General features: G+C 58.0%; 1 protein-coding gene across 1 annotated transcript; it reads left to right on the forward strand.

Annotated features, from left to right (window-relative positions):
- The first annotated feature begins 1385 nt into the window (after positions 1 to 1385).
- Positions 1386 to 26547, forward strand: RCC2 (regulator of chromosome condensation 2). The gene is made up of 13 exons (XM_047083045.1): positions 1386 to 1490; positions 2536 to 2827; positions 8363 to 8456; positions 11721 to 11864; positions 14562 to 14693; positions 15066 to 15154; positions 16390 to 16504; positions 18662 to 18828; positions 20281 to 20461; positions 20719 to 20824; positions 21724 to 21796; positions 23408 to 23485; positions 24144 to 26547. The coding sequence occupies exons 2-13, from the start codon at positions 2543 to 2545 to the stop codon at positions 24246 to 24248; spliced, it is 1569 nt and encodes a 522-aa protein (XP_046939001.1). The 5' UTR covers positions 1386 to 1490; positions 2536 to 2542; the 3' UTR covers positions 24249 to 26547.
- The last annotated feature ends 690 nt before the right edge of the window (positions 26548 to 27237 follow it).

The following is a 27237-nucleotide window of genomic DNA, read 5'->3' on the forward strand; positions in this document are numbered from 1 at the left end:
GCAGCTTCACGGGAGAAAAGCATACGAGTTTATTTTTGCTTTGAGTTTACTGAAGTCATCTCTACACCTAATGTGGGGCTCGAACCCACCATGCCAAGATGAAGAGTCGCACGCTCTACCGACTGAGCCAGTCGGGTGCCCCGTGAGTTTAAGTTTTAGGTGACATGAGAGCCTTCATGAGGATATGAAGACCGAGAGAAACAGACCCGTGCATTTCCCGTCATGTTTGATGGCGAGTGGACAGCGTTGGAGGACCAGCGGAGGTCAAAGAGTATGACACACGTGTAGGTGACTGGGGACACTAAGCAAAGGTCACTTATTGGGACTCTCCCTGGCGTTCTTTTGTCTTCAGAGAGGCTGTTCCTTTCCTTCTGGGATGTGGAGGGCACTTCTCACCTGAGGGCTTTCTGACCTGTTTTAGGCAAGAGGGGTTTGGGAGGGAGGGGGTTGGTGGGGGGTAGGGGGGTTCTCAGTGACTTTCTGGCTTCTGCAGGTTTTCTTAAAACTCCTTTAGCTGACAATATTCAACACGCCGAGGTACCATGTTTCGGGGTAGCGTGTCCTGAACGCCATCACTTATCACACATGTGATTACTTGTTTAATGGTCTATGTGTCCCGTTAGACACCGTGTTTCGCTAGGACAGGACTCTTGTCTTCTAGCTTTATATCCCCAGCACCTAGCACCGTGTGCCTTACGTGTCCCGGGGACTTAGCAAATATTTATGAAAAATTTCCATCAACACTAGCGTCCTTGGCCTGCATACCAATCACTGGCTAATTCACTCATAGGGCAAGTCTTCACGTAACTCTACCAGGTAACGGCAGCTTGCTACATACTGGGGACGCATCCGTAGGCAACCAAAGCGCAGCTTCTCTCTGCACAAGAGAGTATTCAAATTGTATTCATCCTTCATTCCAATCACTCAATTAGGGCACGTCCCTTGTTGGCTGATGCGTGAGCAAAGTAACTATTTTCCAGCGAGTGTCCTCAGGTGACCCGTCTAGACGTGCTCGGGGAAAAACAATCCAACATGTTCCTAAACCCCAAGGAAACCTCTGGCGCGCAGAGGACGCGCCGCGGAGAGGGCCCGGGGCCCGCGGCGCGGCCTGCGGAAGGCGCAGGACCCGAGCGGGTGAAGGGTGGCCGCGTGGCGCCCGGCGCAGGCTCGGGTGGGCCGGCAGTCCCCCGGGCGCGGGCGCGGGCGGGGGCGGAACCGGGCCGCCGCGGGGTCCGCCGGCCGGCAGGGGGCGCGCGCGCCCCGGGCCCCGCGCCGCCCGCTCGGTCGCGCGCTCGCTTGCCGCCCGGCAGCACATGTGTTTCTGTTTTGTGTTGTAGCATTTGTTCTGGAAGCTCGTATTTACATTTTAAGTGTATCTGGTGAGTGGGCTGGAGCCCTGATCTGGGCCGGGGGGGGAAAAAAAGCCCTCCGGTACGTCTTTTAGTTGCTCCTCTTCCGTTTTCTCTCCGGTTTCTCATCACTCCAACCAGGTAGGGACTGAAAATCAAAATCGACAACGTTCAGTTTGCGGGATCTGGGAAAGTTTTCCCCCCTCCCTTCCCCCCCCCTTTTTTTTTTAAAGGAGAAAAGGTAAAAAAAAAAAAACCTGAGAAGGGGGGTTGGGGGATTGAATGAATAAAAAGGGGAAGGAAGGCGGATCCACGTGGTTTAATCGGAGACAGACAGAGATCCCATTGTTCAAAATCAATAAAAAAAAAAAAAAAAAGCAGACAGGGCGAAAGCGCAGGGACGCTGGGGGAAAGTAGCGGCGGAGCGGGGCACTTTGCAGCCGGGATCGGAGGGACCGGCTGGGCCGCACGGTCGGGGAGGGGCCGGGAGAGTTGAGCACCATTAAAGTTTTTATTTTTCGTGTCTGTGCGAGCAGGTGTTTGGGGCAGGGGGCCGGCTTTATTCGCCCCCCTCTCGCCGGGGGCAGCCCACCCCGAGGGATTAGGCTAATTAGAGCCAGAGGTCGGAACCCCCGGGCTGGCGCGGAATTGGGGGCTCGGGCGGGGGAGGGGGACGGCAGAGAGAATTGCATTTAATTGAGTGGGCTTGGGGAGGGGGGCGCGGAGACAAAAGCAGCAGGTGGGGCGGCCAGGGAGGGGGGGGAGCGCTTTCAAAGGAGGATCTTTGAAGTATCCCGGAGCCTTCTCTAATTAGAACGTAGAGGATCGGAGGCTGCTTTTTCTTTCCCTTTACTTTTTCGGGGACCAGGCTGCAATTGTGATGCGTTGTAGGCAAACCTAACTTGAGGATGGGCCGGGGCGGGGGGGGGGTCTCCATTTTTTTCCTTTCCCTACGCGGATTGCAGTCGGAGACCTGGGCTCCCGTGCGGGATTCCCCGGAGGAGGCGCGCCGGGGCCCGGGAGGGGCGCGATTTCCTCCCGGCTCGCCCCCTCTCCGCCCACCCCGCGGCCGCCACTTTGGGGAGGGCAGGGGAGGAAGTGGAGGCCGGTGGCTCGGCTGCGCTCCCCTCCCCCCGCGCAGTTTATAACCCGTCCATTGTGCGCCGCTGCCCCGTGTCTCCTCCAGCGCGACCATGCCCAGGAAGAAGGCGGCGGCGGCGGCGGCCTGGGAGGAGCCGAGCTCGGGCAACGGCACGGCCCGCGCCGGGCCCAGGAAGCGCGGCGGCCCGGCCGGCAGGAAGCGCGAGCGGCCCGAGCGCTGCAGCAGCAGCAGCGGCGGCGGCAGCAGCGGCGACGAGGACGGCCTGGAGCTCGACGGGGCCCCCGGCGGGGGCAAGCGCGCGGCGCGGCCGGCGGCGGCCAAGGCGGGCGGCGCGGCCGTGATCATCACCGAGCCCGAGCACACCAAGGAGCGCGTCGTGAGTGCGGGTCCGGGGGGTCCGGGGGGCCGCGGCGCGTCACTGCGCGTCCTGGCCGGGGGCGGCGGGGCCGGCGCAGGCCGCGGGCTGAATCATCGCCGCCGCCGCCGCCGCACAACAAAAGGGCGCGGGCCGGGGGCGGGCGCGGGCCGCGGCCTAGCCGACCCCGCCGCCCCCGCCCGCGCGGCAGTTGGCCGTTGGGGCGCGCGCCCCCGGGCCCCCGCCGGGGGAGGGGCGGCCGGAGCCCGCGCCCGCCCGCCCGCCCGCGCGAGGGGGTCATGGCCCCGCCCCCGGCGCCGCGCGAGCCGACTCCCTCCGCCTCCCCTCCCCCTCCCGCCCCGGGAAGGGAGACTTTTGCAAGTTGTCTCGGGCCGGAGGAGGGGACGCGCGCGCGCGCCGGGTGCGGCCCGCGACGCCGCGGGCCCTCGCCGCTCCCAGCCCCCTCTCCCCCCACCGCGGCTGCCGCTCGGCCGGGGCGCCGCCGCGGGAGGGGGCCGCCGGGGCGCTGCGGGGAGCGGCGGTTTGCGCCGGGGCTTTGAGGTTCCCGCCGCCTCGGCTCCGGCGCTCCGGGGGGGCGGGGCCTGGCGGCCGCCGCGCATGCCTCGTGCGGCCCTGCGCCGTCTCGCGCCGCCGGGGAGGCGGGGGCGGTCGGCGCCGGGGCGGGGTGCGAGGGCGCATGCTCGGGAGAGCCCCCCCAACCCCCGCCGTTGGGGTCGGGAAGCCCCCGGGGCTGAGAGGTGTTTGGGCTTTGTTCGCCGCTTGCGGTCCGAGGGCGCGGGGGCTCCGGGTGGCGCTCCCCCTTACCCCGGGAAGAAGCATCTCCAGTGCCCTGAGCGGGGCTGAATTCGCTGGTTAGCGTGGGGCCTGTAAGATCTTAGTTGAGGTCGTGACCAACTCAACTCCTGCGCCTGCAAGACCCTGCGGAGCCAGAGATCTCAGCCCGGGGCCTGCGATCCTCGAAACCCACAGGCTTCTTGTGGGACGTGTGTTTGGGAGAGTATCAGAGCTGACACCGGATTTCAGATAACCTCCAAAGAGTCAGAACTTCCGCTTAGGGTGTAGACGCTCTGGAGAGGCCTTTCGATGTCCCCAAAGGGCGTGTAAGGGTTAACAGTACCGGAGTGCTTTCCCCCAAAGGCGCTCAGTGTTTAAACGGCTAAAAATGATGCATTTCTTCATCCACTTAACTGATGAGGAAACTGGGGCGCAGAGTTTCAAAGAGCCTCTCCCAGCATCACACGGAGGTGGATTTCCACATGGGCTCAGGTGTTTTCTGATGGCATCCTTAACCCCTGTGCAAAGGGGTCCCGTGAAAATGTTTTATGACTGCCCTCTCGTTGAAAGGGTCAGCCCATCAGATGGTAGGGGAGAGCCCATGTCAGTGGAATGTCTCACCTGGCGTCTGGGACCGGGACCGGGACGGTGCCAGGAACTAGCCACAGCATTGAGAAACTGGGGCGCAGGAACGGCTTTCCCTTGACAGATCTCATTCTCTGTGTGGGACTGTAGCCATTGGCCGCTCCAGTCCTGGTGTATTAGGAGGAGACTGAACAAAAAGGCCAGCTGAGCTCTGCCTCTGCTGCGTTCTCTGTGCGTGAGTTCCTTCAGCTGCAGGGCTCCACTCCGCCTGACTGAGCGTGAGCTTTCTGGTCCTGAAGGAAGAGATTCTGACCCCAACACCAAGGTTCACCCAAGAGTGTGGTCCCAGAGGCTCAGTCCTCAGAGGACCTGGCTCAGTCGGTCAAGGGTCTGACTTCCCCTCAGGTTGTGATCTCTCCGTTCATGAGTTTGAGCCCCGTGTGGGGCTCCGGCTGGGCTGACAGCTCGGAGCCTGGAGCCTGCTTCGTATTCTGTGTCTCCCTCTCTGTCTCTCTTTTTCTCAAAAATCAATAAACATTAAACAAACAGAAAAAGAGTGTAGTTCCAGGCAGAGTGTGTGCAAGGCACACATGACTCTCCACCAGCACTGTGCGTGGCTGGCTTGTCTGGTGGGAACGGCACTTTCTCAGTCTCACTGAGCGACTCCTTTGATCCTTGGGGGTAGACAGACCGGGCAGTCCCCCGCAGCTTGCATTTGCTTTGTATTTACATCTCTAGGATCTTTCAAATTCTTGGTTCTTCTGTACAGATCTACGCGTACCTTCCCCCATCCCCTTAAAAAACAAGGGGCCTGTTAAGCATTAGAGCAGTTTCCTTTGGGCCAGTCCGCACCCTCCTAGGCTCAGCGCATCTAGGATACTGAGGGTTCAGATGCCTCGTGGAAAGTGAGTACGCCGAGGTTTAAGTTCTTGTTAGCATCTTTTGGGTTGGGTCCGGAGTCCAGGCCAGGCCCCGGTGGGTCTCCTGCTTGGCCCCAGGTTCCTGGGTTCCAGGGGAAGCATAAGGTCGCCTTCTGCTAAGCTGTCCCGCCCCAGGCTGCCAGCAGCCCCTAGCTTGTTTCAGAGAAGGTTTTCAACCGCTGATGAGGGCTTCCTGAAGGAGGTGTGTGTGAGAGCGGCTGCCAGGAGTGGTCTGGAACCGTAAGCTGCATAAGTTGGACTCCTGAAAGGTGAACCCAGATGCTTGTGTGGTCGAGGGGCAAGATTGCCGTGAGTAAGTAAAGGTGTTGTGTTTTTGTAAAACATCTCATAGGATTTCAGTGTCAGGAAATGCTCTCTTCGGGGTTTATGTGCAGTGCTGTGAGGTGAGCGTTTTATGACGGTCTAGGGTCGATGGCTTGTGAGCTCCATAAGCCCGTAGGTGACTCAAACAGCCTTGGCAGAATCCTGGAAAACAAGTGAGTGTCCCAAGCCGTCCGGGTCTTTGTAGTTCCTTCAGTGTTGGTTTGCTAAGGTTTTGTAGACCCTGAGACAGGTCTGCTCCATCTGAAAGGGCCTGATAAATACGACTGAAAAGCGAGCTTGAAGTCTGTTTCAGTTGATAGCCCGTTAGGAAATTTGTCATTGCTGCCATTTCTCTGAACCATCTTCTCTCTGCCAAGGGTAGCGCTTTTTTAGAAGGATGTATGTGAAAAGGTTGACTCTCAGCCTCATGAACATGCTCCTTGCACTTGGGCAGTAATTCAAAACTCGCTTTGAACCGGAAACCCCATTTTGTTGATCGGAGAAACTCTGTGCGTTTTGCTGCCATGGCCATTCATCTCGGCCCAGCTTACGGGAGGCAGCAAGGTGAAGTGAAATTCACTCATCCTGTTGGGGAGACTGTTTGACCGGCTTCATAGCCACCTGGCCTTTAGACGCAAAAGCAATCTCTTGGCCCATCAGGGAAGGTTGGATCATACCTTGCAGGGTCACCTAGCCTCCGGCTCGCAGCCCTGACAGCCATGGGGGGGTCCTCTGGCTGGGAGCCAGCAGGCTTTGGGGTCTTTCCTACCTGATGGCCTGGCTCAGGTCTGTGACCAGGAGGGACATGGGCTGTGATCTAAAGGGCATCAGGAGTTGTCATTTTAATTTTTTATTTCATAGAAGGTAAAGGGGAGAATTAAATTATGGACAAAGTCGGCGACGGATGGCAAACAACTGTGTGGATAATAGCAGTGAAATCAAGTCTGTTACTTTGACCTCATGTGTGAGGACGTAAGGCCCGTGATGTAAAAACCTGAGTAAGATGACAGTCTCTCTGTAGGAATCAGACCACAGAGACTGGAGTAGACTCCACTGACCGAGGCTTTGCACACACCTCATATCGGGAAGGTGGGAGTTTTGTGTGAGCACGTAGCTGGCTCGGTGAGCCAGAATCCATGGGCACCTGCTCATCCGTGCAGTTGCTGGCAGGTGCGGGTCACAGAGGAAACCCGGCCCTTCCCCGGGCCAGGGCAGAAGGTCCGGCCATCTGATGGAGTGGCAGAGGTCCGCAGGGGCCACCTGCGAGCTATTGCTCTAGCAAATGCCTCTCGATGCCACGGGTTGATGGTCACATTGCCTCCCCGCCCCCCCCCCCCCCCCGGGGCTCCTCTGCCCGCCTGGCCCAGCAGCTCGTCCCACCGAGCTTTAGTGCCCTCCTTGGTCTCTGTTCCCCTCTCCACGCACACCTGAGAAGTGGTGGGGAGCTGGCCGGTGACCTGGGCAGAGACCCAGGGCCTCCCCTTCCTTGGGGAGCCTGGCTGCTGCTCATCCTCTGTAGAATGTTCCAGCCAGGCCCGCCAGCTAAACAAAGAAGGGGAGATAACCAAGGGAAACTAGGCTCCCGTTCAAGTAATCCGAGTCTGTGGGTGCCGTGGGGTGGGACTGCCCTGCGATTAAGGTCGTTCTCTAAATAATTTAAGCCTGGTGAAGCCCTTCTCCATTCGTGGCTGTTTGGCTCCCCTGCGCGTGCCGCTCTCTCTGCCCGCAGGACATGTCCTGTAGGCGGACTGGCTTTCTCCAGCCCCATAAACGTGGGTGAGCATGGCGGGGTCTGTTCTGTGGCGTGTCCGAGAACACTCGGGTTTGGGTCACGCTGAGTCCCCGCAAAGGTGCGTTCCTCTTAAAAACGCATGCATCGTGTGGCCAAATGTCCCGCCAGGGCCACCACCGCCTAGACGTTATGATGACTGGAACCGGGTGGCTTTTTTTCATCAGGCCTTCCAAGAACAGCTCTGTAAATAGGAAGAAACTGTTCTCTTCAGTGTTCTGGGCTTGGTGCGGTAGGGGATGAGAGGGACGTCCCCTTCCCCGGCCCGTAAGGAACCGACCGGCGCGTGGTTCAGAAGTGAGTCTTTACCTGACTGCTGTTTGAAAACGTGCAGCAGACTGCTGAGGATATTCTAACGAGGGCCACCCCAAACTGGATAGTGGCCTTTTAAAGCAGTGCGTATTCCCATCGACGGCCCAAGGGCCGCACACGCTCTGTGTTGGGCAGCTGAGGGTCTGGACCGGAGTACCAGGGTCTGGAACCCTCCCTGTCCCACTCGCTGCCGCTCCCCAGGCTCCCAGGCCAGCAGTGGGGACAGACCCAGCCCCATCGAAGCCAGGTTCTCCCATGTCACACGGTGCTCTGATGATTTCCCCACAGAAAGGCGCCTGGCACCGCGGGGCAGCACCCGGAGGGAGGGTCCGACATCACCGGTGACTCGGGGCCCCCAAGGCTTGGAGTCACGTGCAACAACACCGTGTTGGCCGTGGGCAAAGCAGACCTAGCCCCAAGGTCATCCGTTGTAATTCTCCCTGTGTGCCACCGTAGGCCTCCCGCGAATACCCGTATAGGCAGTTGGCAGGGTGGAGGGGAATGCCATTTGGTTGTTTTTTTTTTTTTTTAATGTTTTTTTTATGTTTTTTGCGAAAGATCGTTCTCAAGAGAAATCAAAGGGTAACAGTGAGCCTGGGCATAAGGAACGAGCTGCCGTGGGCAGGTTTGGGGTTATGCACACTGATGAGGCAGTGACCACCTCAAGCCTCCGTTTGCTGTGCGAGCTGCGGGGGTGGGGGGCGGCGGGGGGGGGCATGCGAATAACGAATTCCTATTTTTTTCTTTTGTTTCTGGCTGTCGTTGGACAGACTTAGAAAGCTAGAAGCCACGTTGCAAGCTAATACTTTTTCTCTCTCCCTGTCTCCGTAGAAACTCGAAGGGTCTAAGTGCAAAGGGCAGCTTTTGATTTTTGGGGCAACCAACTGGGACTTGATTGGTCGAAAAGAAGTGCCTAAGCAACAAGGTAGGAGGCGTGGTTTCCGAGTTCTCGCGCGTGATTCTGTGATTCTGGGTGATTCTGGCGGGCGTCCGCCAGGTGGGTCTCCTCTTCATGTACAGAAGCGATCAGAGAGGCCAGGCAACCTGCCCGAGGCCACAGAACCCCCCTGGGGGCTCCCAGAGAACCCTGGTCTCCCGCTTCGCAATTCTGTGCTAACAAACCCGATTGCATTTAGGATTAAACGGGAAGATTATAAATAGCCACCAATAACATTGACCCCTTCTTTCCATTCTCCTTCTCGCGTCAGTTATTTTCATGAAAACAGAGAGGCTGGTCAGACATCCAAGACATTTGTCACGTACCGCATGTCAGACTCCTTAGATGTTACAGAACTGAGTTCAGTTCTTTGTTAGCCGTCAAATTATTGCAGGAACTGGTCGGACAGAGCAAGTGACAGTGTGTGGAGTGGAGGGAGCAGAGGAGTCCCAAGAAAGCAGCTTTTGGTCCCCAGTGGCTTTTAGTGAGTTGGTATCTTTCCTCAGGCAGCTACTGGCCCGTCGTGAAGCTGGCACATCGCCACATTTTATGGCTTCTTGATTTCATTTGGAAAGATTCCCAAAGTGCTTCCCAGCATCGCCCAGTGAACAAATATTTGCACACTGACACTCCCTGGTGCCTCAGGACGGGCAGAGAAGGTCGTCTTATTCCGTGAAAACGGCAGGGGTTCCCGACGGGCAGGGCCCGCTTCCACCCCGCGGCTGGGGGGCCAGGAAGCCCCTCCTGAGGGGTAGCTGATGCCTCTGCAGCCCTGCCAGTGGGCCACGTCCCTTCGCAGTGCTCTTCCGGCCGGTGGCCCGCTCACGGTTCCACATCAGGCCCAGGGAGGGGAAGTAGCCGCCGGAGGAGAGCAGAGCTTGGGCTGTCGTGTGGGGCGGGATTGCCGGGCCCGGCTCGACTCCCCGCACCCCTGTGAGGCAGAGAAGGTAGGGAAACCAGCCTGTGGTTGGAGATCCGCTTTCACGGCCTGGTTCAAGGCACTCTGGGCCTGTTTTTAGGCGTGCCTTTGTGTCTTTTCCCTTTCCGGCTTTTGCTTCCCTGATCGGTCTCCCTTTAAATGGAGTTTTATGTAATTAGGTTGACCAGTGTCAGACCTTTGTAAGTATCTTAAAATACCTCTTGGCCCTCCGTGACCTTGCCGGGGCACTAAATGCAAGGGCAGGGGGTTTGTTTTACCACTGGTGCAAAAGCCGGAGGAAGGAGGGCCTGCCTTCTGTGTCTCCTGGCCTCCTCGGAAAGCGAGCTCGCCAACCCCCGTGTGCAGGCTGCCCCAGATCCCGTTGGATCGGCACGACGCCCACTTCATTTACAGATTGACACAGCGACTTGTGCTCCCTCTCCTGACCGCCAGCCTGGCCGAAGAGCCGGGACTGCGGCGGGGCACTGACTGTGGCTTGGATCGCCCTCCCAGGCTTCCCCGGAGGCTGGGCCCCCGGCGTCTTGGGCACGGGTTGCCCCACAGCTGCCGTAGGGAAGATGCTTTGGCGAACCCGAGCCATCTGGCCGCCTGTGAGGCAGGTCCACTCAGCGACACCGGGGCAGCTGCTGCACCGCTCACCTCCGCGGTGTCCCCGCGCGCTGTGTCTTGTTCCCAGAGGTGACACACGTCAGTCGTGCCCCCAATTCATTTTGCCTTCACGATAGACAGACTTGAACATAACCCGCGAAGGCTGTCATTTTCGGTCTGCTCTGTCGCAGGGAATTGTTGGGTTTTCTTCCCCCTTGAGTAGCAGGAGTGTCTCAGGGCGGAGGAGCTCAGGGACTTTGCTGTGTGCCTTTATGACCCCAGGGCCCGCTGCCTGGTGGGGGAGGGACTTCAGAGTCCCTTTGCCTGGGCGGCCTCTGCAACTCATGAGGATATGCTTGGCGCCCTCTGCTGGTGGGGCACGGGCAGCATAAGGTTCGCAGATGCTTTTCCTCTGGTGCCTGATAACGGATCAGCCTCCTAATCAGCTCGGACATCGAGATGAGTGTGACGGTTGACGTGGCAGCGGCTAGCGTTTCATAATGGCCCCCACGGGCCTAGAAACGTGTTCATGTCTCTGTCCTTGAGAACCCCAAATTAAAAATACTAAGCACAAAATTGGCCACACCCTGTCTGTCAAAAGGGAAAAGAGAGGGTTTTGAAGGAGGCAGCTGTTTTCTCCTGCCCACACACCCTCCAGTGTTCCTGGGTGCTCCCTGGGTGCCAGGCACTGGTGAGGCCCTCAGGTTGCTAGGACCGTGGAAGGCACGTGAGTTTAGTAGGCTGAGTGCTGCGATCAGCCTCACGGTTCTCGGGGAGCCACAAACTGTAGGGGGATGTGGTCAGGGAGGGCTTCCCAGAGGAGAGGGTGCTTGATATGAGGTTTTAAAGAACAAGTGGGGCGGGGAGGGCGCCTGGGTGGCTCAGTTGGTGAACGTCCGACTTTGGCTCAAGTCACAATCTCGTGATTTGTGAGTTCGAGCCCCGCATCGGGCTCTGTGCTGGCAGCTTGGAGCCCGCTTCAGATTCTGTGTCTCCCTCTCTCTGCCCCTCCCCCACTCACACTCTGTCTCTGTCTCTCTCAAAAATAAATAAGCATTAAAATTTTTTTTTATTTTAAATTAAAAAAATAATAAAGAACAAGCAGGGGACAGGGAAGGGCATTCTGTGGGAGGGAGTACACGGCAAAGGCAGGGGGCCATGACCTGGCCACTGCGGTGGGACCCCTGAGGCAGGAAGCCACGTAGGGGGAGGGGTGTCAGCCGTTCCCCCTGCACAGAGCCTGGTAGGTGTGCGAGGAGGGCAGGTTGTTCTGGGGAGGATGCGGACACTCAGACCCCAAAAGGAGCCTCTGGCTGCAGGGGGGGAGGCCGAGGTGGAGAGCAGATGAGGGAGGGTGACGTTGGGCATGGTGGGGAGGAGACCGGGGGTCCACCGCCAGCTTTCCTGGGTTGGGCTCCCAGCAGGAGGGAGAGCACCGTGCCTTTCTGGCCAGCTGCACGTGGACGTGCTCGGTAGCCGGTGCGCGAGGGTCTGAGGTCCCTGTGGTTTGGGGGCCCAGACGCAGGTGGAGCAGGACCAGTTCTGGCGCCGGTTGGAGTTGCAAACTTTCTCCTTGAGCGGCCTCCCGGCGCCGGGGGGGGATGCCGCGCCCCCAGGGTTCTGTGTCCCAGGAGACCGAGCCCTCGGTGGCTGGCGACGTGTCTCGGGGTGCTTTCCGCCAGCCAGTCCCCGCGGGCGTCTGATTTGCCTTCCTCCCTTTGCAGCTGCCTACCGCAATCTCGGTCAGAATTTGTGGGGGCCCCATAGATACGGCTGCCTGTCGGGGGTCCGGGTGCGGACTGTGGTGTCGGGTTCGTGTGCTGCCCATAGTCTCCTCATCACCACGGAAGGGACGCTGTGGAGCTGGGGTAAGTCCGGGCGGGGGCGGGTCGGGGTGGCTCATGGAGGCGGCCCCCCACGGGGCTGACTTCCTCCCCCTCCGTCTGGTCTGCCTGGAAGGGTGGCCTTCTTGCAGCCGCATTTGCTCCTGATTTCCAGCCGGTCCCTCCTGTTTCCCGCCAGTGCAGCCCCTTCCTCCACTGCCCTGTCATGCGCTTGTACACGGCCACCTAATTCTCTGAATCCTCTTTTCTAAGCAACCTTTTCCTGAACGTTCTGGCTGAATCTGGATCTTTCTGATGTTGAGGCACCTAGAATTGAATTCCTATTTTAGGCACGTCGTCCCCTGGGCAGACAGCCCCCCCTCCCCCCCCCTTGCTTTGTGGCTCAGTGTTGACGTAAGACCTGTGTTCTTGCCACTTGAAATGCCATGGGCCGCGTCACGGCATCGGCCACTGTGTCCCTGCAGTCCTGTGCCTCCGATTCCGGGGATCACAGGCCCACAGGCTGGGTTGCTCGGTGCCTGTTTCTTACTGGATTTCCCGACAGCTGAGAGCGCTTTCTCTCAGCTGGGCCGATTTCTGGCTGCTGGACCCCCTCGTGTGCGCCCCTCGGCGGTGGTGTCCTTGCCGTCCTCCGGTGTCCCCTCGGGAAGGCTTCCACGCGCTGCCGCCCCTTTCCTCTTCCAGATTGTTGATCCAGGTACTGACTAAGGCTCAGTTTAGCCCCACGCCCTGTGGTAGTTCCTGGAGTCTTCTTCCAGCTGGGTGTGTTGGCAGTGGTCCCCACCCTTTGTTTCTGGTCCTTTGGCTAGCTTTTAGTCCATATGACTCCTTTTTTATTTCGGTCTGTTTGAACGATTTTTTGCAATTTCATGAGCTGCTGTACCAAAGTCCAAATATATTAACATCTGTTGTCTTCGCTGCACTCTGCTAATTTTGTGATTCTGTTGGGGGAAAAAAAAAAAAACCAGCTAACAAGGGTGTCTGGCCCAAATTTAAACTTTAGTCTCTGGATGCCGTGCTGACACGGCCGAGGTTTTCATTTTCTCCGACTGGCACAGCGGCGTGTCCTCCCCACCCCCCGAGGACCCTTCCTGCCTGGTGTTCTGACACCGAAACACAGCAGTCTGTCAGAGTTCCGAACTTGAAATAGCAAATTTCTGATCTCTTCACCGAATTTCACTTACGTGGTGCTTCTAAAACTGTCCCCTGTGCTGACCCTGCGGGCAGGGCATGATGCTGGAGGCTGGCCACTTAACTTGGCCCCCGAGCAAAGACCCGTGTCCCGGTGAGCGGACTTGGTTGCCGCCGAGGGTGAGGGGCCGGGGGGGGGGGGGCACCCGGTTCCGCAGTCAGCCACAGCCAAAGGCACGGGGCGTTGTCCGGTGTCTGTAAGCATCAGGGCTCAGCCCGTCGCGCTCGAGGGGTCCACGCCTGTCAGCCCCCCAAGCGTCTCGGGTGGCCGAGAAGCCGCACCCAGCACCCGTGCTAGGTAGAGTGCCCTTCCCGGTGAACTTGGACCGCTCCCGGTAGAAGCGGGGTTCTGCCGCTCCTGCTGGGGGGGGGTGGGTGCTGGGATCTGTGCGGGTTTGAGGGTGGAGTTTCTCATAGCCGGCCATTAACTTCCTTCTCAGGCCCTTAGGAGGCTTGGGCCTCACCTTCGTGGCTCTGGTCTCCGTGTTTCCTGTGACAGAGGTCACGGTCATCGTCAGGGAGGGTGTGAACTGCTCCTCCCTCCCAGTGCCCTGACTCTGGCCCCGTAAAATCTCCCCGATATGTGGCTCCCACCGTATGGCTCTCTTGGCCAGGGGGACGACCCGTGAGGGGCCCGCAGAGTTGTTTGATTTGGAAGCTGTCGTAGCCCCTGTTGGAAACGAGGGCAGGTGTAGGGGCCGGAGCCGAAGAGCTTTGGAGCCGAAGAGCCTTGCCAGGGGCTAGTGTCTCGTGGAAGGTTCTGGCAGGGTCCGGCCCCCTCGGCCCTGCCTCCCCGCTGGTTCACAGCCTGCGGGGCTCCAGAGGCAGAGGCAGCCCCGTTGGCAGGAGGGGCTCGTGGTCCGCACAGTCCTGTCCTTTGTCCGAAACCGAGTTCCCGCGGCTCCACGGCTAAGGGCCCTGTGGAGGGCGGTCCGTAGGAGGTGGGCTTGGCGCTGTTCGGTGGCCCTCATTTCCAGGGCAGATAAAAGGAAAGAAACGACGGGCAGAAATGCTCCAAATGGCCCATGGAAGATGCCCAGGGCACTGAGGTAATTAAACTCTTGTGAGGCAGGTGTCGAAAACGGTTCCTCTTAAAATCCATCTCGGAGAGAAGGGGACGAGGGAATTGTTGTCTGGCAGGTGGAGCGAGGACTGAGTTTCCGTGAGCTCATCTGCTTGTGTTGGACGCCCAGGGCGAACCGAGCAGCAGAGCCTCAGAAAGCGCTTGGGGGGGGGGGGGGCAGCTGCCGTCACAGAAAAGGGGGTCAGAGAAGGTGAAGTAGATGGCAGCGGCCCGAGGAGAGGTCCCTGGGGAAGGCACCGTGGCTCTTCCCCTGGTCACCCGACCCCATCCGAGCGGGTCTCGAAAGGCTGGCCGTTGACGGAGGAGCCGGACCCGGACCTTTCCTCCGCCTCGATCTCCGCCACTGAGTGGAGGGCACCTTCTAGGGGACCCACACGTGCCTGCCCCTTCCGTGACGCTGCTCTGGCCACCCCCTCTTCCCTCTGCGTCTCGCTCTTGATCTGCAGGTCGAAACGAGAAGGGGCAGCTGGGCCACGGTGACACCAAGAGGGTTGAGGCCCCCAAACTCATTGAGGGTCTCAGCCACGAAGTGATTGTGTCTGCGGCATGTGGGCGGAACCACACCCTGGCGTTGACGGGTAAGGAACGGCGCGGGGACAGAGCTGCCTCTGTGGCTCTCGGTCGGGATCAGAAAAGCGCCCAGAGTGCCTCAGGGGTGGGCCTCTTGAAGCCGCTGGCAGCCTCAGCTGCCTGCCTGCCTGCCGGTGTAGGAAGCCCGTCCGGGAGGCGGAGGCCGGGGCCGCGCCCTGTGTGCCTCTGCACTCTCATCCCCGGCCGTGCAGGGGTTTTGCTCCGAGCTCGTCCGCTCCACCCGCTCAGGACACCGTCTCAGTTGTGCGCTCTTCCTGGCAAAGGAGCTCTTTTTATTGTTTTGGAGCCCTTGATTCCAAATCCAGTTCAAAACCTTCAGTGTTCTTTGTCCCTTTTGTGATACTGTTCTCTCCTTCCAGAAACAGGCTCCGTGTTTGCATTTGGAGAGAATAAGATGGGGCAGCTAGGCCTCGGCAACCAGACAGATGCTGTTCCAAGCCCGGCACAGGTACCCGCTCCGGTCTTGCAGCCTTTCTCTTTGCTGTTGTGCAGAAATTTCTGGGGTGAGACCAAATACCTCTCCCTGCAGTGTAACTGATGTCTCGTAGAAACCGAGCCTAGAGTCTTTGAGTGGAATGCACACGTTACAGGCTTTAAAGCAGATTTAATATATGCTCACGGTTGAAACACACACCGAGAACGATTTTTCTCTCTCACGGAGAGAATTTGTTACAGAGGCCTTGTTCTTCAGCCCGTACTATTCCAAAGAAGGTGAGAGATGTTCTAGGGATGGGATTTGTCAGTATCTGCAAAGACTTGTTGAGTTTTGACCTTGTGTGAAGTCCCCTGCCAGGTGCCTAGAACACAGACCGGAGTCCGTCTTTTCTTCCTCAGGAACGGAGGGTTAAGTTGGGGAGGGAGGAATCGCACCTAAAACGTGACTATGAACATAAAACAGCCAAGTGCTAGTGAGTGTCTGGTTTAATGATGAAGGCAGGGACTCAGATCGCTCGTCTCTTAAAAAGAGACCGTGGGCAAACTTAACCTGTGGTTTGAACGATTTGTGGAACGTCTCCGTTTCATCTGCCACCCGCTCCGAGGAGGAACAGTTTCTAAAGGAAGCCAGGACCGACGGGCAGGGCCCAGGGCTCACGCTTCTTGGCGAGGGCTCTCCCTGACTGATGAGTGCAGTAACACAGTTTCCAAGGACTGTCTTAGATGTGTTTCCCGAGCCCACGCTAAGTTCCTCGGGCCTTGGCTGTCTTCGTATTGGCTGTCTTTGAGCCATTTTATGTCTCCTCCACACGGTGGAGACCAGTCAGGCCATTATCTCTGCCGAGGGTGAGGGAGTGTGAGAAAGTTCCTCTCGAAAGTTGAGGCTGAGCTGCTAGTGAGTAGGTGAGGTCTGGGGGTCACGTGTGGGTAAGTTTCTGTCGCTTTCACCCTCCTGCCCGTGCTGGCCGGCTGAGGAGTGAGTGCGTTGACTGGGCACAGTGTTGGGCATCTGGAGGGATACAGGGATCGGGGCACCATCAACCCTGTCTTGGGATTCAACTCTGCTGGGAAGGTGGGGGTCACAAGGGTGTTTCTTAACCTGCATCCTAAGCTTTCGCCTTCAGGATTGCTGAGTCCATTAAATTTCCTTTGTAATCTAGTAATTGTTTCACACTGACCTACGAGAGGTGGAGGCTTTTTATCAGTCTTTTAAAAAATGTCTGAGAGTCTCCTGTCTTGTCTTTTCAGATAATGTACAACGGCCAGCCAATTACCAAAATGGCCTGTGGGGCTGAATTCAGTATGATAATGGACTGCAAAGGGAACCTCTATTCCTTTGGGTGCCCTGAATATGGCCAACTGGGTATGGAGACATTTTTTTAAAAGCTCTGTAATCTAACTGCGTGTCTGGAGCCAGAAGTCGGTGTGGGCCTGCACACACATGTTGGAAATGTGGGTAATTGATCGCAGATAATAGCCTTGATCCATTAAGTGGATCTCCCATTTTACTGGGACAGCATGTCCTAACTCACAGGGTTGTGGAGCATCACAGTGGCTTGGCCTTAATGAGTAAGTCAGGCTCAGTCTGACAAAGGATTCTTTTTTCTGATAATGGGAATTCATTTATATGTAAAAGGATTTCAGAGTTGTAAAAAAAAAAAAAAAGCGCCTTCATTCGGTTTCATATTTTAAAGACTTGCCTTTATTGAAAGTGAGAAAATTACACAAGATTAAGTCTGCTCTGCAAACCCTGGTCTGGGCGATTCTTTCAGGTACACACATGAGCCCCATTCCGTGTAAAGTGCCTGGGATCCCTCCTGTTTTCGTCCCTAAACAGAACGTACTCCTCCAGAAACACATTCACTTCTATCTCATTGAGTAGAAAGGGAGAACTCAGAAAGCGGTTCTCAGTAAGTGGAAAATGTCTCTCGATCCTGATTTTACAAGGTCTCCATTTTCTTTTCCCATCTGACACCAAAGTGTTTTTTTCCTTCTGGCGCCTTCCCACACCCCAGCCCTTTGCGAGTAGGAGGTGAGGAGTGGGCGCCCTCTGCTGGCTCCCTAGCTGCATGCCACCCCGGATCCGCCGCGGCCCCCGGATCTGGGTTGCTGGGTCCCCACGTCATTAAAAGCAGGCAGATGGAAGAAGGTATAAATAGAACAAGGAGCATCTCGCTGGCCTTAGACTTTAGGGAACAGTGACTTTGTGAAACTAAATATACCTCAAGTCAGAAGTGAATAAGAAAGAACAGCCCCTTACGCACATTCAGTGTTGGTTGCCAGGGAGTTGCCAGAGGCTGTTGGAGAAACCGTTTCCATGGCCACGGGCCCCGGTGCCATCCCCAACCCCGGGCAAAACACCGGAAGTGTGGTTCCGTTCGGCTTCCGGAAATGTGTCTGCTCCCCTGCTGCCTCTGGCTGCCCCAGATCTGCAAGCAAGCAGGTGGATTTTCCTTCAGGGAGAGCCACACGATCTCGGTGACCATGATAGTGGCTGATCGCTGAGCACTTGCTGTGGGCAGGCCGCTCTTGGAGCACTTTGTACGGACTCCCCTTTCCCTGGGACATCCTTCTTCAAAAGTAGTTTGAGATACTGGCTTTATGTGTATCTGTGGAATCCGCTATACCTCTCAGCTTTCTTTGAAGCCCGCTTTGAATCTCCTTGTCCAAATCCAGAGAGATCCCTTTTAGAATTAGAACATACGAATGTAACCTTGGAGAAGTGCATCCCGGCACATCCGCTCACCCCCCCCCACCCCCCCTCATGACGCGTTTACTGGGTCAGGCAAGGCGAAGACGAGAACGTGCCATTAACTACGTTGTAACATCGTAGTGCTGGATCTAGGTTACTAGTAAGTCATAGAACCTCAAGTCTCAGGTTGTGTGTTGAACTTTTTCTGTCCGTCCCCCCCGTCCCCCCCCCCCCCCACCCACCCCGGGGCCAAGTGGGGCACAGACCATACTCAGTAGACCATTCCTTCGAATCGGGAGCTTCTGACTTTGACCACAGCTGACATTAAGGTCTGTGTTACAGCCCCTTCACGTTAGAGCACGAACAAAGAACTTTTACAAAACAACGTCCTTGTGTGGACAGTGTCCTTGGGTGTTCCCTATTCTGTCCTACTCTTTTTTTTTTAACATTTATTTTTGACACAGAGACAGAGCATGAACGGGGGAGGGCCAGAGAGAGAGGGAGACACAGAATCCGAAACAGGCTCCAGGCTCTGAGCTGTCAGCACAGAGCCTGATGTGTGGCTCGAACCCACGGACTGGGAGATCAGGACCTGGGCTGAAATCGGACGCTTAACCGACTGAGCCACCCAGGCGCCCCTCTGTCCTATTCATTTTTAAAAAATAATTGGTTTCAACCCCTTAGAATCGATTTCATGATACTGAGTGGGTTGTGCCCCAGATGGAAAAGCATTACCTTGGTGGGCAGACTTGTCCCGTGAGGCCCCAGTGCCGGGTTGGCGCAGGGTGCCGTCAACTGCTGCTTGACCCCTGGCTCTGGTCGCCCCAGGACACAACTCGGACGGGAAGTTCATCGCCAGGGCGCAGCGGATAGAGTATGACTGCGAGCTGGTGCCCCGGCGGGTGGCCATCTTCATCGAGAAGACGAAAGATGGGCAGATTCTGCCAGTCCCAAACGTGGTTGTACGAGATGTGGCCTGTGGCGCTAACCACACGGTAAGACTTGGGGGTTTCTGGCTTTTCCTCTGCTTCCCGAGCCTCACCTCCGTGGGGAGGCTGTGTGTGTGCTGCGGTGTCCCAGCGCTTGGCTTCGGCTGGGACTTCCTTCACCCTGGGAGTCCGAGACCTCCCGCCCTTCTCCCCGGGCTTTGTACCACTCAGGTGGCTCCGGGGCGGATTTTCCTTTTTTCTCTTTTCTCTTTTTTAAATTTGTTTTGAGAGAGCATGAGCGGGGAAGGGTCTGAGACGGGGGGAGAGAGAGAGAGAGAGAGAGAGAGAGAGAGAAAATCCCAAGCAGACTCCGCACTGTCAGCACAGTGGGGCTCGAAGTCAACGAACCCTGAGATCACGACCTGAGCCGAAATTGATTCAGACGCCCAGCCCACTGAGCCACCCAGGCACTCCCCCCCCCCCCCCCCCCACGCCATGGGGTGTAGCTCTTCTGTTCATAGTCTCTCGGTAACTTCTGTAGACGTAAAGGACAGACTTTTTGGTTGGGCTCATGGTGTCTTTCTGGTTTTGGCCTTTGTCCGACAGCTTCACAGACTTCTTTTTCTGATCCCCCGTATGGAGGGTGTTGAATGGTTTTTAACTGTGAGGGTTGTGTCCTTGCAGATCACTTGGGATAGACGGCGATACAGTTTTTGGATACGCGTCTTTCTGTCTGTATTGCCTTCTCGCGGTGGTTTTGCCCAAGGATGCCTGCGAGTCAAAAGTTGGCTCTCTCCTCTGTTGAGAGAGCACTGGGCTGGGAGTCCAGAGACCAAGCTGGTCTCCTGCTGTGTGCGGCTGACTGGCGAGTGACCCTCGGGCACGGCCTCTGGGATGCTTTGTCTGCTGCTCAGTGATGTGGACCGGGAGATTTCGGTCCCCTGGAGTCGGAAATCCGTGGTTCTCTTCTGCCCAGTGTCATCTGGGGAAGCAAAGGTGGATCCCGTGTTGGCCTCTTCCGTCAAATGGTTTTGATGGGCTGTCCGTTTTGAACGTTGAAGGTGCCGCGAAGGAAAGAAGTTCAGCCTTAAGTCGTTTCAATGAAATTAAGTCCATGTGGTCCCGGCACCAGTGACCAGATGGAGACCACCTGCGAACGGGGCGTCCAAACCAGAGTCCCTGCAGGCAGGCAGGCCTTGCCTCTCAGTTTTGTGCGGTTCTGTCTCCACCGTGGAAGGAAACAAGCCTGCTCTCTGGAGACCCACCCACCCTTTTGCTTTTGATGAGGCGTGAAGGGGACTTGAGACTTAAAGTAGTAATAATTACGGACGAGAAAAAAAGCAAATGCCCTGTTGCCTCCGCCCCTCTCCGCCCCCACCGTGGGGGCAGCTTCAGATTATCCTGCCTTTTATACCACCAGCCGCGGCAACAGGCTCTCTGGAACGGAGTGATGGCCCCCTCGTCCCCTTGGGTGGTTAGGAGGCCCGCTCCAAGCCTGCGTTTTCTCTCTGCCCGCAGCTGGTCCTGGACTCTCAGAAGCGCGTCTTCTCCTGGGGCTTCGGTGGCTACGGCCGGCTGGGCCACGCGGAACAGAAGGACGAGATGGTGCCGCGCCTGGTGAAGCTGTTCGACTTCCCCGGGCGCGGGGCGGCCCAGATCTACGCCGGCTACACCTGCTCCTTTGCCGTCAGCGAAGTGGGTGAGTGACTCCCCCCCCCCCCACCCCCCCACCCTGTTCCCCCATCGGGGCCTCGGGAGGAGAGTGTGGAACCAAGTCACGGCTTTCCGTGGCGTGGCGGGTGGGCAGCCCCGTAGTCCTTGGCACGTTCCCGGGCCGAAACCCCCGCGTTCTTCCGGCCAGAACGCCCCTCTGTTGCCAGCGGCGTGCAATGTTCTTGCCTTGCTGATGTTGCTGGAGAGGGGAGTTCAGTTCTTGGTATGTGTGCCTCTCCCCAGGCGGTCTGTTCTTCTGGGGGGCCACCAACACGTCCCGTGAATCTACCATGTACCCGAAGGCCGTGCAGGACCTGTGCGGCTGGAGAATCCGGAGCCTGGCTTGTGGGTACGTGGCAGTGTCTCCTGGTGAGCGGGACGTGTGTCCCCTTCCTGTCCCCTTCCTGGGCCCGGAGGACACAGTGGGGAGGGCGCCTCTTCCTTTGAGCCCCCCCGCCCCCCAATCAGGGCATCAGACGCACCAGGGTTCGGGGCGGGAGGGGCTGTTTCAGGCTCCGGGGGTTGGTAGGTCCTAGAACAGAGGCTTTGTCTTGCTGCACCCACAGAAAGTTCCCTTGTAGGGTTTTACTCCTCAGAGGCTTGGTGTGCTTCGCTCGTCTGTGCAGGTTAATGGGATTTTAGCCGGACATAGTGGTAGGATTTTGGTTACCCCGACGCACGGAGAAGAAACCGTCTTTTAAGCCCGTGCTTTTCGGTTTATTTTGAGGACACCTCAGACGCCGTTGAGTGAGGCAGCGCTTCTCGGTGAGGAGTCCGATTATGTTAATCAGCTGCCGTGTCGTTGGAGGGGAGCCGTGTCTCTCGGGGCAGGGGCTATGGCTTTAATCTGCCCGGATGTCTAGCCCCGCCCACGTCAGTTTTTGTGGCGTTCTACCCGCTTTAGAGTCAGCTCTCTGCCCTGATCTGATGACCTCTTTTCCCGGTGTGTTTTCCCCGCCCCAGCCCTCGAACCAGGCCGAGGTGAGGTGGGGGGAAGGCCTGGGGCCCCGGTTCCTGGCACCCTCTCGGGGCTCTGCTCTGGGGCCCGCACGGGACGCGGTGGAGGGCCTAGAAGCCCGTTGGCCCGGCGCGTGTTGCCGGGAAATGAGTACCTCTCGGTGTTTAATGGGGGGACTGGACTCTGACGCTCACGAGCCACACCCTGCCGTTGAGCGGGCAGCCTGCAGGGAGGGTCCGTGGCGGCTGGGGCTGCCGGCCGCGCTGGCGACATCCTCTGCCTTTTCGCAGGAAGAGCAGCATCATCGTGGCCGCCGACGAGAGCACCATCAGCTGGGGCCCATCGCCGACCTTCGGGGAGCTGGTAAGTGGGGGGATCCGGTCTGGGCTCTCTGGGGCTGCCTCCCGCAAACACGCAAGAGGAAAACGGGCATCTGCGTGAAAGGCCGAGACGCTCCCTAGTCTTTGGTCACATCGGCTTTCAGAGACCCTTCGGTGCCTCTCAAATAATTGTGAAAGTCTTTCACATCCCCGTCGTAAATCTGGAAATAGGGAAGTTTCGGGTCCCATTTCCCCCTCGGTTTTGCAAGCCGTGGTTGCATATGCCGGTGATGGGGGAGAGGGGTGGTTTCTCTCGTTCCCTCCAAGAGGGTTTAAGTCAGCAGGCTCAGCGGGTCGTTGGGCCCCACGCGGGCGGTGGTGAGCAGGCGTCCTGTCTTCCTGGTTTTCTCCTGCAGCCACGGGGCCAGCCTCGCAGGTCATTTGGGGACGTTCTTCTCTCGTTTTTCCTAAAAAAGTCAAAGTCTGTGTTGCCTGCTTTTAATCTCCGTTGCCTGCCTGATGAGAACTGATAGCCCTCGGTTTCTCACACGTACTTGGCCTTCCCCAACCAACCGTCTGATTCTTAGGTTCTGGTGCCTGATGAGTCTTTAACTTTTAATTTCTTCATCAGGAACAGCTTGGCTGTGGAGCTCGGCTGGCGGTCTGCCCGTTCTAGCTGCGATTTGATCCTCAGCCTGACTCTTTGTTATTTCCTGCGGGGAAGGCGGTCTGTTTCTCTTCCCGCCTCGCTGGTGGGAGGGAGAGGAGGGAAGGCAGGGCTCCTTGGTCCCTAAAGCCGTCTCCGGGGCTCGGTGGCCTGGTCCTCGGTGTTCTGCACCTACTTTGGGTCTGGGGCTCCCTGGGGGCCCATGTGCAGCTGCCCCTCAGAGTCAGCCCCGGGCGGAGCCTCGAAATCAGGACACTGAACCTGGCCCAGGTTTCACAGCTCATTCTTAGAACAGGACAGATGTCTCCAGGGCCTGTCAGAGATGGAACCCGTATACCGATTCAGCCACCAGAGGGGACTGAGGGGGACTTTGGGGCAGCTTCTCGGGGTTGAGGAGGTGGCCTGGCATCTCGGAGGCAAGCCTTCACTGTACGGGAAGGTGTGAGAGGGAGTCTGGTGGCAGAGATGCCGCCGGGAAGGGAGGCTCTTCCTCCCCAGCCCGGTCAGCCTCTCGGTTTGACCTGAGGGGTCTGCTTGGCCCTTAAAGGCCCCCGTGTCCACGCTCTCTGCGTGACGCCCTCTGCGTGGTCCTCAGGCAGAGCCTTCTGTCTCTGGTGTCCTGGAGTCTGGCGGCGAGTGGGGGTGATTCAGTCTCCAGTCTGCGGGGCGAGGGTGGGGACGGCCAGTGTTGTTGTGACCTCATAGCCTGAGGGCCACAGCAGCCGACTCTTGCTGTGCTCGTGACGGTGCTGTCTCCTCAGCGACAACCCCCAGAAGGTGCTCACGATAGCATAAACCCCCAGAGGTTGTCAGGGTCCTCAAGTGGGGAATCAGCCCCCTGTGCGCAGCACTCTTGCGGGTAGCTGTCCTCCCCTCGTGTCACGCGTGGCGGGGCTCTGGTGCGGGGTCCCCAGCAAGGTCGCCGTCGTCCCCTTTGTGGACCGTGCCGCAGCGAGCCCAGTCCTGTGTCTCTGTCCGCTTTGCCAGGGCTACGGGGACCACAAGCCTAAGTCCTCCACCGCGGCTCAGGAGGTGAAGACGCTGGACGGCATTTTCACAGAGCAGGTGAGCACGCACTCCCGGGCCAGGGGGACGCGAAAGGCGCCCGTGGAGAAAGTGCCGCCAGCTGGCACCCGACTTTCCTGCTCCCGGTCTCGTTAGCCTGGCCGAGGCTTGTCTGATGGCTCCTCGAGCGGCTTTGCTGCTGCTTTGTGCTAGAGGCCAGCAGTAGGAGGCGGGGGGGCGTGCCAGCCAGGCTCAGTGGCTGTTCTCGCCCTGAATGACTCTGGCCACAGGCCAGCCCCGGCAGACTTGTTCTGGGGACGAGGGCATCGCTCACGTCTGCTTTGTACCTTCGGCGGAGCCTGCGCCCCATCGGGCCTTAGGGCAGATGGCGGGGCAAGACCCCTGCTGTTCCGTCCACCGGCCTGCCCGCCCTTGTCCGCCGATACACAGATGGGGCGGGTGCCCTCACACAAGGCGGGATTGTGGTCCAGAGAGGCCCGGGAGCAGGATCCCCGTGTCCCCGCCAGTCTCTGCTGACCGCGTTGAATCCCTGCCTGGTGGCAGGCTGGAAGGCTTTGGTTTTGGCCAGGGCTCTTCAGCAAAGGGCTTTTGTGTGGCCCAGGGTGGCCGGCCCAGCTTACGGACGGCCTGTCGTCCGCTCCCCCCTCCACGAGCCGGCGGGCTCCGCTTACACCCCAGCCCCGATCTCTTCCCCCAGGTGGCCATGGGCTACGCCCACTCCCTGGTGATAGCACGAGACGAAAGCGAGGCCGAGAAAGAGAAGATCAAGAAGCTGCCAGAGTACAACCCCCGGACCCTCTGATCGTCCCGGAGCCTTCTGCAGCCCCACACCTCTCGCGGCAGCTGTCGGTTCCACGTGCACTGGGACGGACGTCGAACAAGGAATTTTCAGAAAGCAAAAGTTGACCGAAGGTGCATTTTTGTTAGACTCCCTGCGGTTCCGTTTTATAAGCGATTCAACGTCAACTACCTTTTCTGTATGCTTCCCAAAGTGGTTTTTTTTTTTTTTCCTTTTCTTTTCACGTTGAATTAAAATATCTGCTCATAGTTGACTTACCATTCCTACAAAAGAGGCAGAAACTTTGAGCAATCTAGGGGTTTTGTTTTTGTTTTTGTTTTTCTTCCTCCCCTGAATCCACTTCTCAGAACACCCCTCTCCAGCTGTAACTAGCGTTGCGATCCGGGCGGGTGTTCCCTGAGAGGAGTCCCCGTGGACTCAAAGAAACGTCCCTTCTGGGAACCGGCGGCCGCAGCTGGGCATAGACAGTCCTGGTGGCGGAGCTCCATCCAGAATCACGGCCGCCCGCTTCGGGAGCATCGGGTCACTATTCCTGCTTCTTGTAGACCGACCGGCTGAGGCTGGCGTTCTGTTTCTGTCCTTGGCTGCTTGTAAGCCCCACCGCCTTTTGGCTGCGACATTAGTAGAATCTGCCGTTTCCCCCCTGGAGGGGGCTTTGGGGTCTGTGTTTAGCCATTTTTATCTACTTTAGCTGTAAAAGAAGTCCAAATGAAAATCAGGTGATTGTGGACCCAGTGGGGACTTGGGGCTGGGAGGGGGGGTGTGGGTGGGCAGACGCGGGGACAACGTATCTGGTTCAAGGGCGGCTTCCAGGCTCCTTAGACGAGCCGGGGCCGCCTCGCCAGCACTCGCCATTAGAGATTGATCAGCCGGCAGTGAAAAGTGCATTCTGGAGTCCTTGCAAGGAAGGCTCAGCCCTTCATGTACCAGCCTTTACCACCTTCGTGCTTCTGTCTTTCTCCCCTGCCGGATCCTGCCGGAACGGGCCCCGTTTCTGAGACTCGGGCTCCTGTTCCACTAACCCAGCTCTCTGGTCGCATTGCTTGGCCGTGGTACCAAATAGTTGGGATTCCTGAAGAAGTCCCCCTTCCCCGCGTGTCTGCGCAGATCTGTGACTGCCACCCCCGTTCCCGCCAAGTGCCCTCTGCCCGAGCTCGTCACCGGTGTTGCGCTGCTCTGCGTGAGTTACGAGGTGCCTTTCCCGGAACCCCTCCTCTCACTTGGACCTGGGGCTCTTGTTTTCGAGAGGGTCTGGACTGGTTTGGGTGCTTTAAAATAGATTTTTTAGTTCCGTGGTGCTTCTGGGGGGAGATGGGGGTAGAACTTCAGTGTGAGACTTGGGTGGATGGGGAAAGTTACATATTGGTCTTTTTTTTATTCTTTGCTTTGCCGTTGTTACCACTTGTCGGTGTCTCGATGTTAAAATGCCAAAAATGATCTAGTCGTCGTTGCTTTTTTCCCCTGCCCGTCCCCCGTCACGCCTTACGGCGGCCTCTGCCTTTTCCAGGGCGTGTGACAGGCTCTGTCCCGGCCGGTCCCACCGCCTCGCGCGAAGAGACCGGCCTGCATCCTCCTTAGTCTGACTTCACGCTCATCTCTGACGTCCCGTGTCCGTAGTCCGGGGGAGAAGCTTCTGCACCCTTAGAGCTTTTGCCACACTGACCTGATTTGTCCAAATCACCCCAAAAGTACCATCTCGCTTCCATGCGTAGAACCCGTCCGTTTTCCTAAACACCAGTCTCCTTCCTGGAGTGGGGCTTAGGCGCCTCGCCCCTGGTACCCGCATACCTGCCCCCCCGCCCCCCCCCGGGTCGGGTCGTGTGGTCCCTTTGCAGGAGCTGCCCTTGGCAAGGCAGGGCTCCGATCTTCCAGGGGACTAGTCTGAAACCTGCCACCAGCCTGTTTAGGGCCCCCGGCCAGGGACAGAGCAGCCTACACATACCTTCAAGTGGAGTCGGCCCCATTCTCTGCCACAATCACTCCTTTGGGCTTAGAATTTTAAAATGAACTTCCTACTGGCGGAAAAAATCATGACAAGTGCAAGGGGGTGGTCCTGCACCCCAAGAGAAAGAGGGGCCCGGTCTGGGCACGGACTCTGCACCAACCCCTCGGGCATCTGACCTGTCTTCCAGCTCAGGAAGGAGCCTTTGGGAGAAGGGGTTTAGGGCGAAGGGGGAGAACCTGAGAAGAGGTTGTGATTTGGTCGAAGGTGCCTGGTTTAGTGCTGTAATTGTCTTATTTTTTTTTTATATATATTTCTTGGAGTAAACATTTTAAATAAACGACATCATTGTTTACTCTGTTTTGGCTTTCGTGCTTCTTTTTCGGACACAGCAGCTCCGTTTTTCTCTGCTCCCTGCAGGCGCAGCCCCAAGGCTGAGGCGTGCACGAGAAAGATGGGCTTCAGGGGAGGTCGGGGTCGAAGGGGAGCAGAGCTCCCCACTCTCCCTGGAAACCCGTGCCCTTCAGGGAGGGGTCCGCCCTGCACTTGCCCGACTCAACAATGGCATTTGTATCGGCCCCGCTCACGCGTTGGGGAGGAGAGACCGGGCATGGAAAGCACCGGAACAGTGGTAGGTTTCATAGACCAAGAAACACGTGTTCTCCTTTCCCACCACCCGTGGGAGCCTGAGCCCTAGTGTCCCACAAGCCCTGGTTGAAAACGTGCCCCTCCGGGCCCCACGTGGGCCCCTGGCTGGCAGCCAAGTGTCCACCAGGGGGCACTGAGGAGCCAGGCAGGTCTGCAGAAGCCCCAGGCACCTCCTGGTGTGCCCAGGCTGATCCCCTGTGTCCTGAGAGCAGCACCCCCCAACACACACACACACACGCACACACACACACGCACACACATACAGGCATTGCCCCCTTTCCAGTGGAGCTTCCCCTCAGCACGAGGAGGGGCAGAGTGGGAGCAGCAGTGGTTGGTAAAGTAAACGCTCCTCTGAGGCTTAATAGCCTCTTTGTGCCATCAACCCAGGGGGCTTTGGAGGCC

This window comes from Lynx rufus, unplaced genomic scaffold (assembly GCF_022079265.1).
Source record: "Lynx rufus isolate CCGP_SWC_20201006 ecotype Redwood Valley unplaced genomic scaffold, mLynRuf1.p SCAF_2, whole genome shotgun sequence".
NCBI lineage: Eukaryota > Metazoa > Chordata > Mammalia > Carnivora > Felidae > Lynx > Lynx rufus.

Bases quoted from the DNA above. Each gene is read 5' to 3' on its own strand.
- RCC2 (XM_047083045.1), top strand. From the start codon at position 2,543: ATGCCCAGGAAGAAGGCGGCGGCGGCGGCGGCCTGGGAGGAGCCGAGC. The intron at 15,155-16,389 runs GTACCCGCTCCG...TTGTCTTTTCAG, and splicing joins CTGTTCCAAGCCCGGCACAG to ATAATGTACAACGGCCAGCC. The intron at 23,486-24,143 runs GTGAGCACGCAC...CTCTTCCCCCAG, and splicing joins ACGGCATTTTCACAGAGCAG to GTGGCCATGGGCTACGCCCA.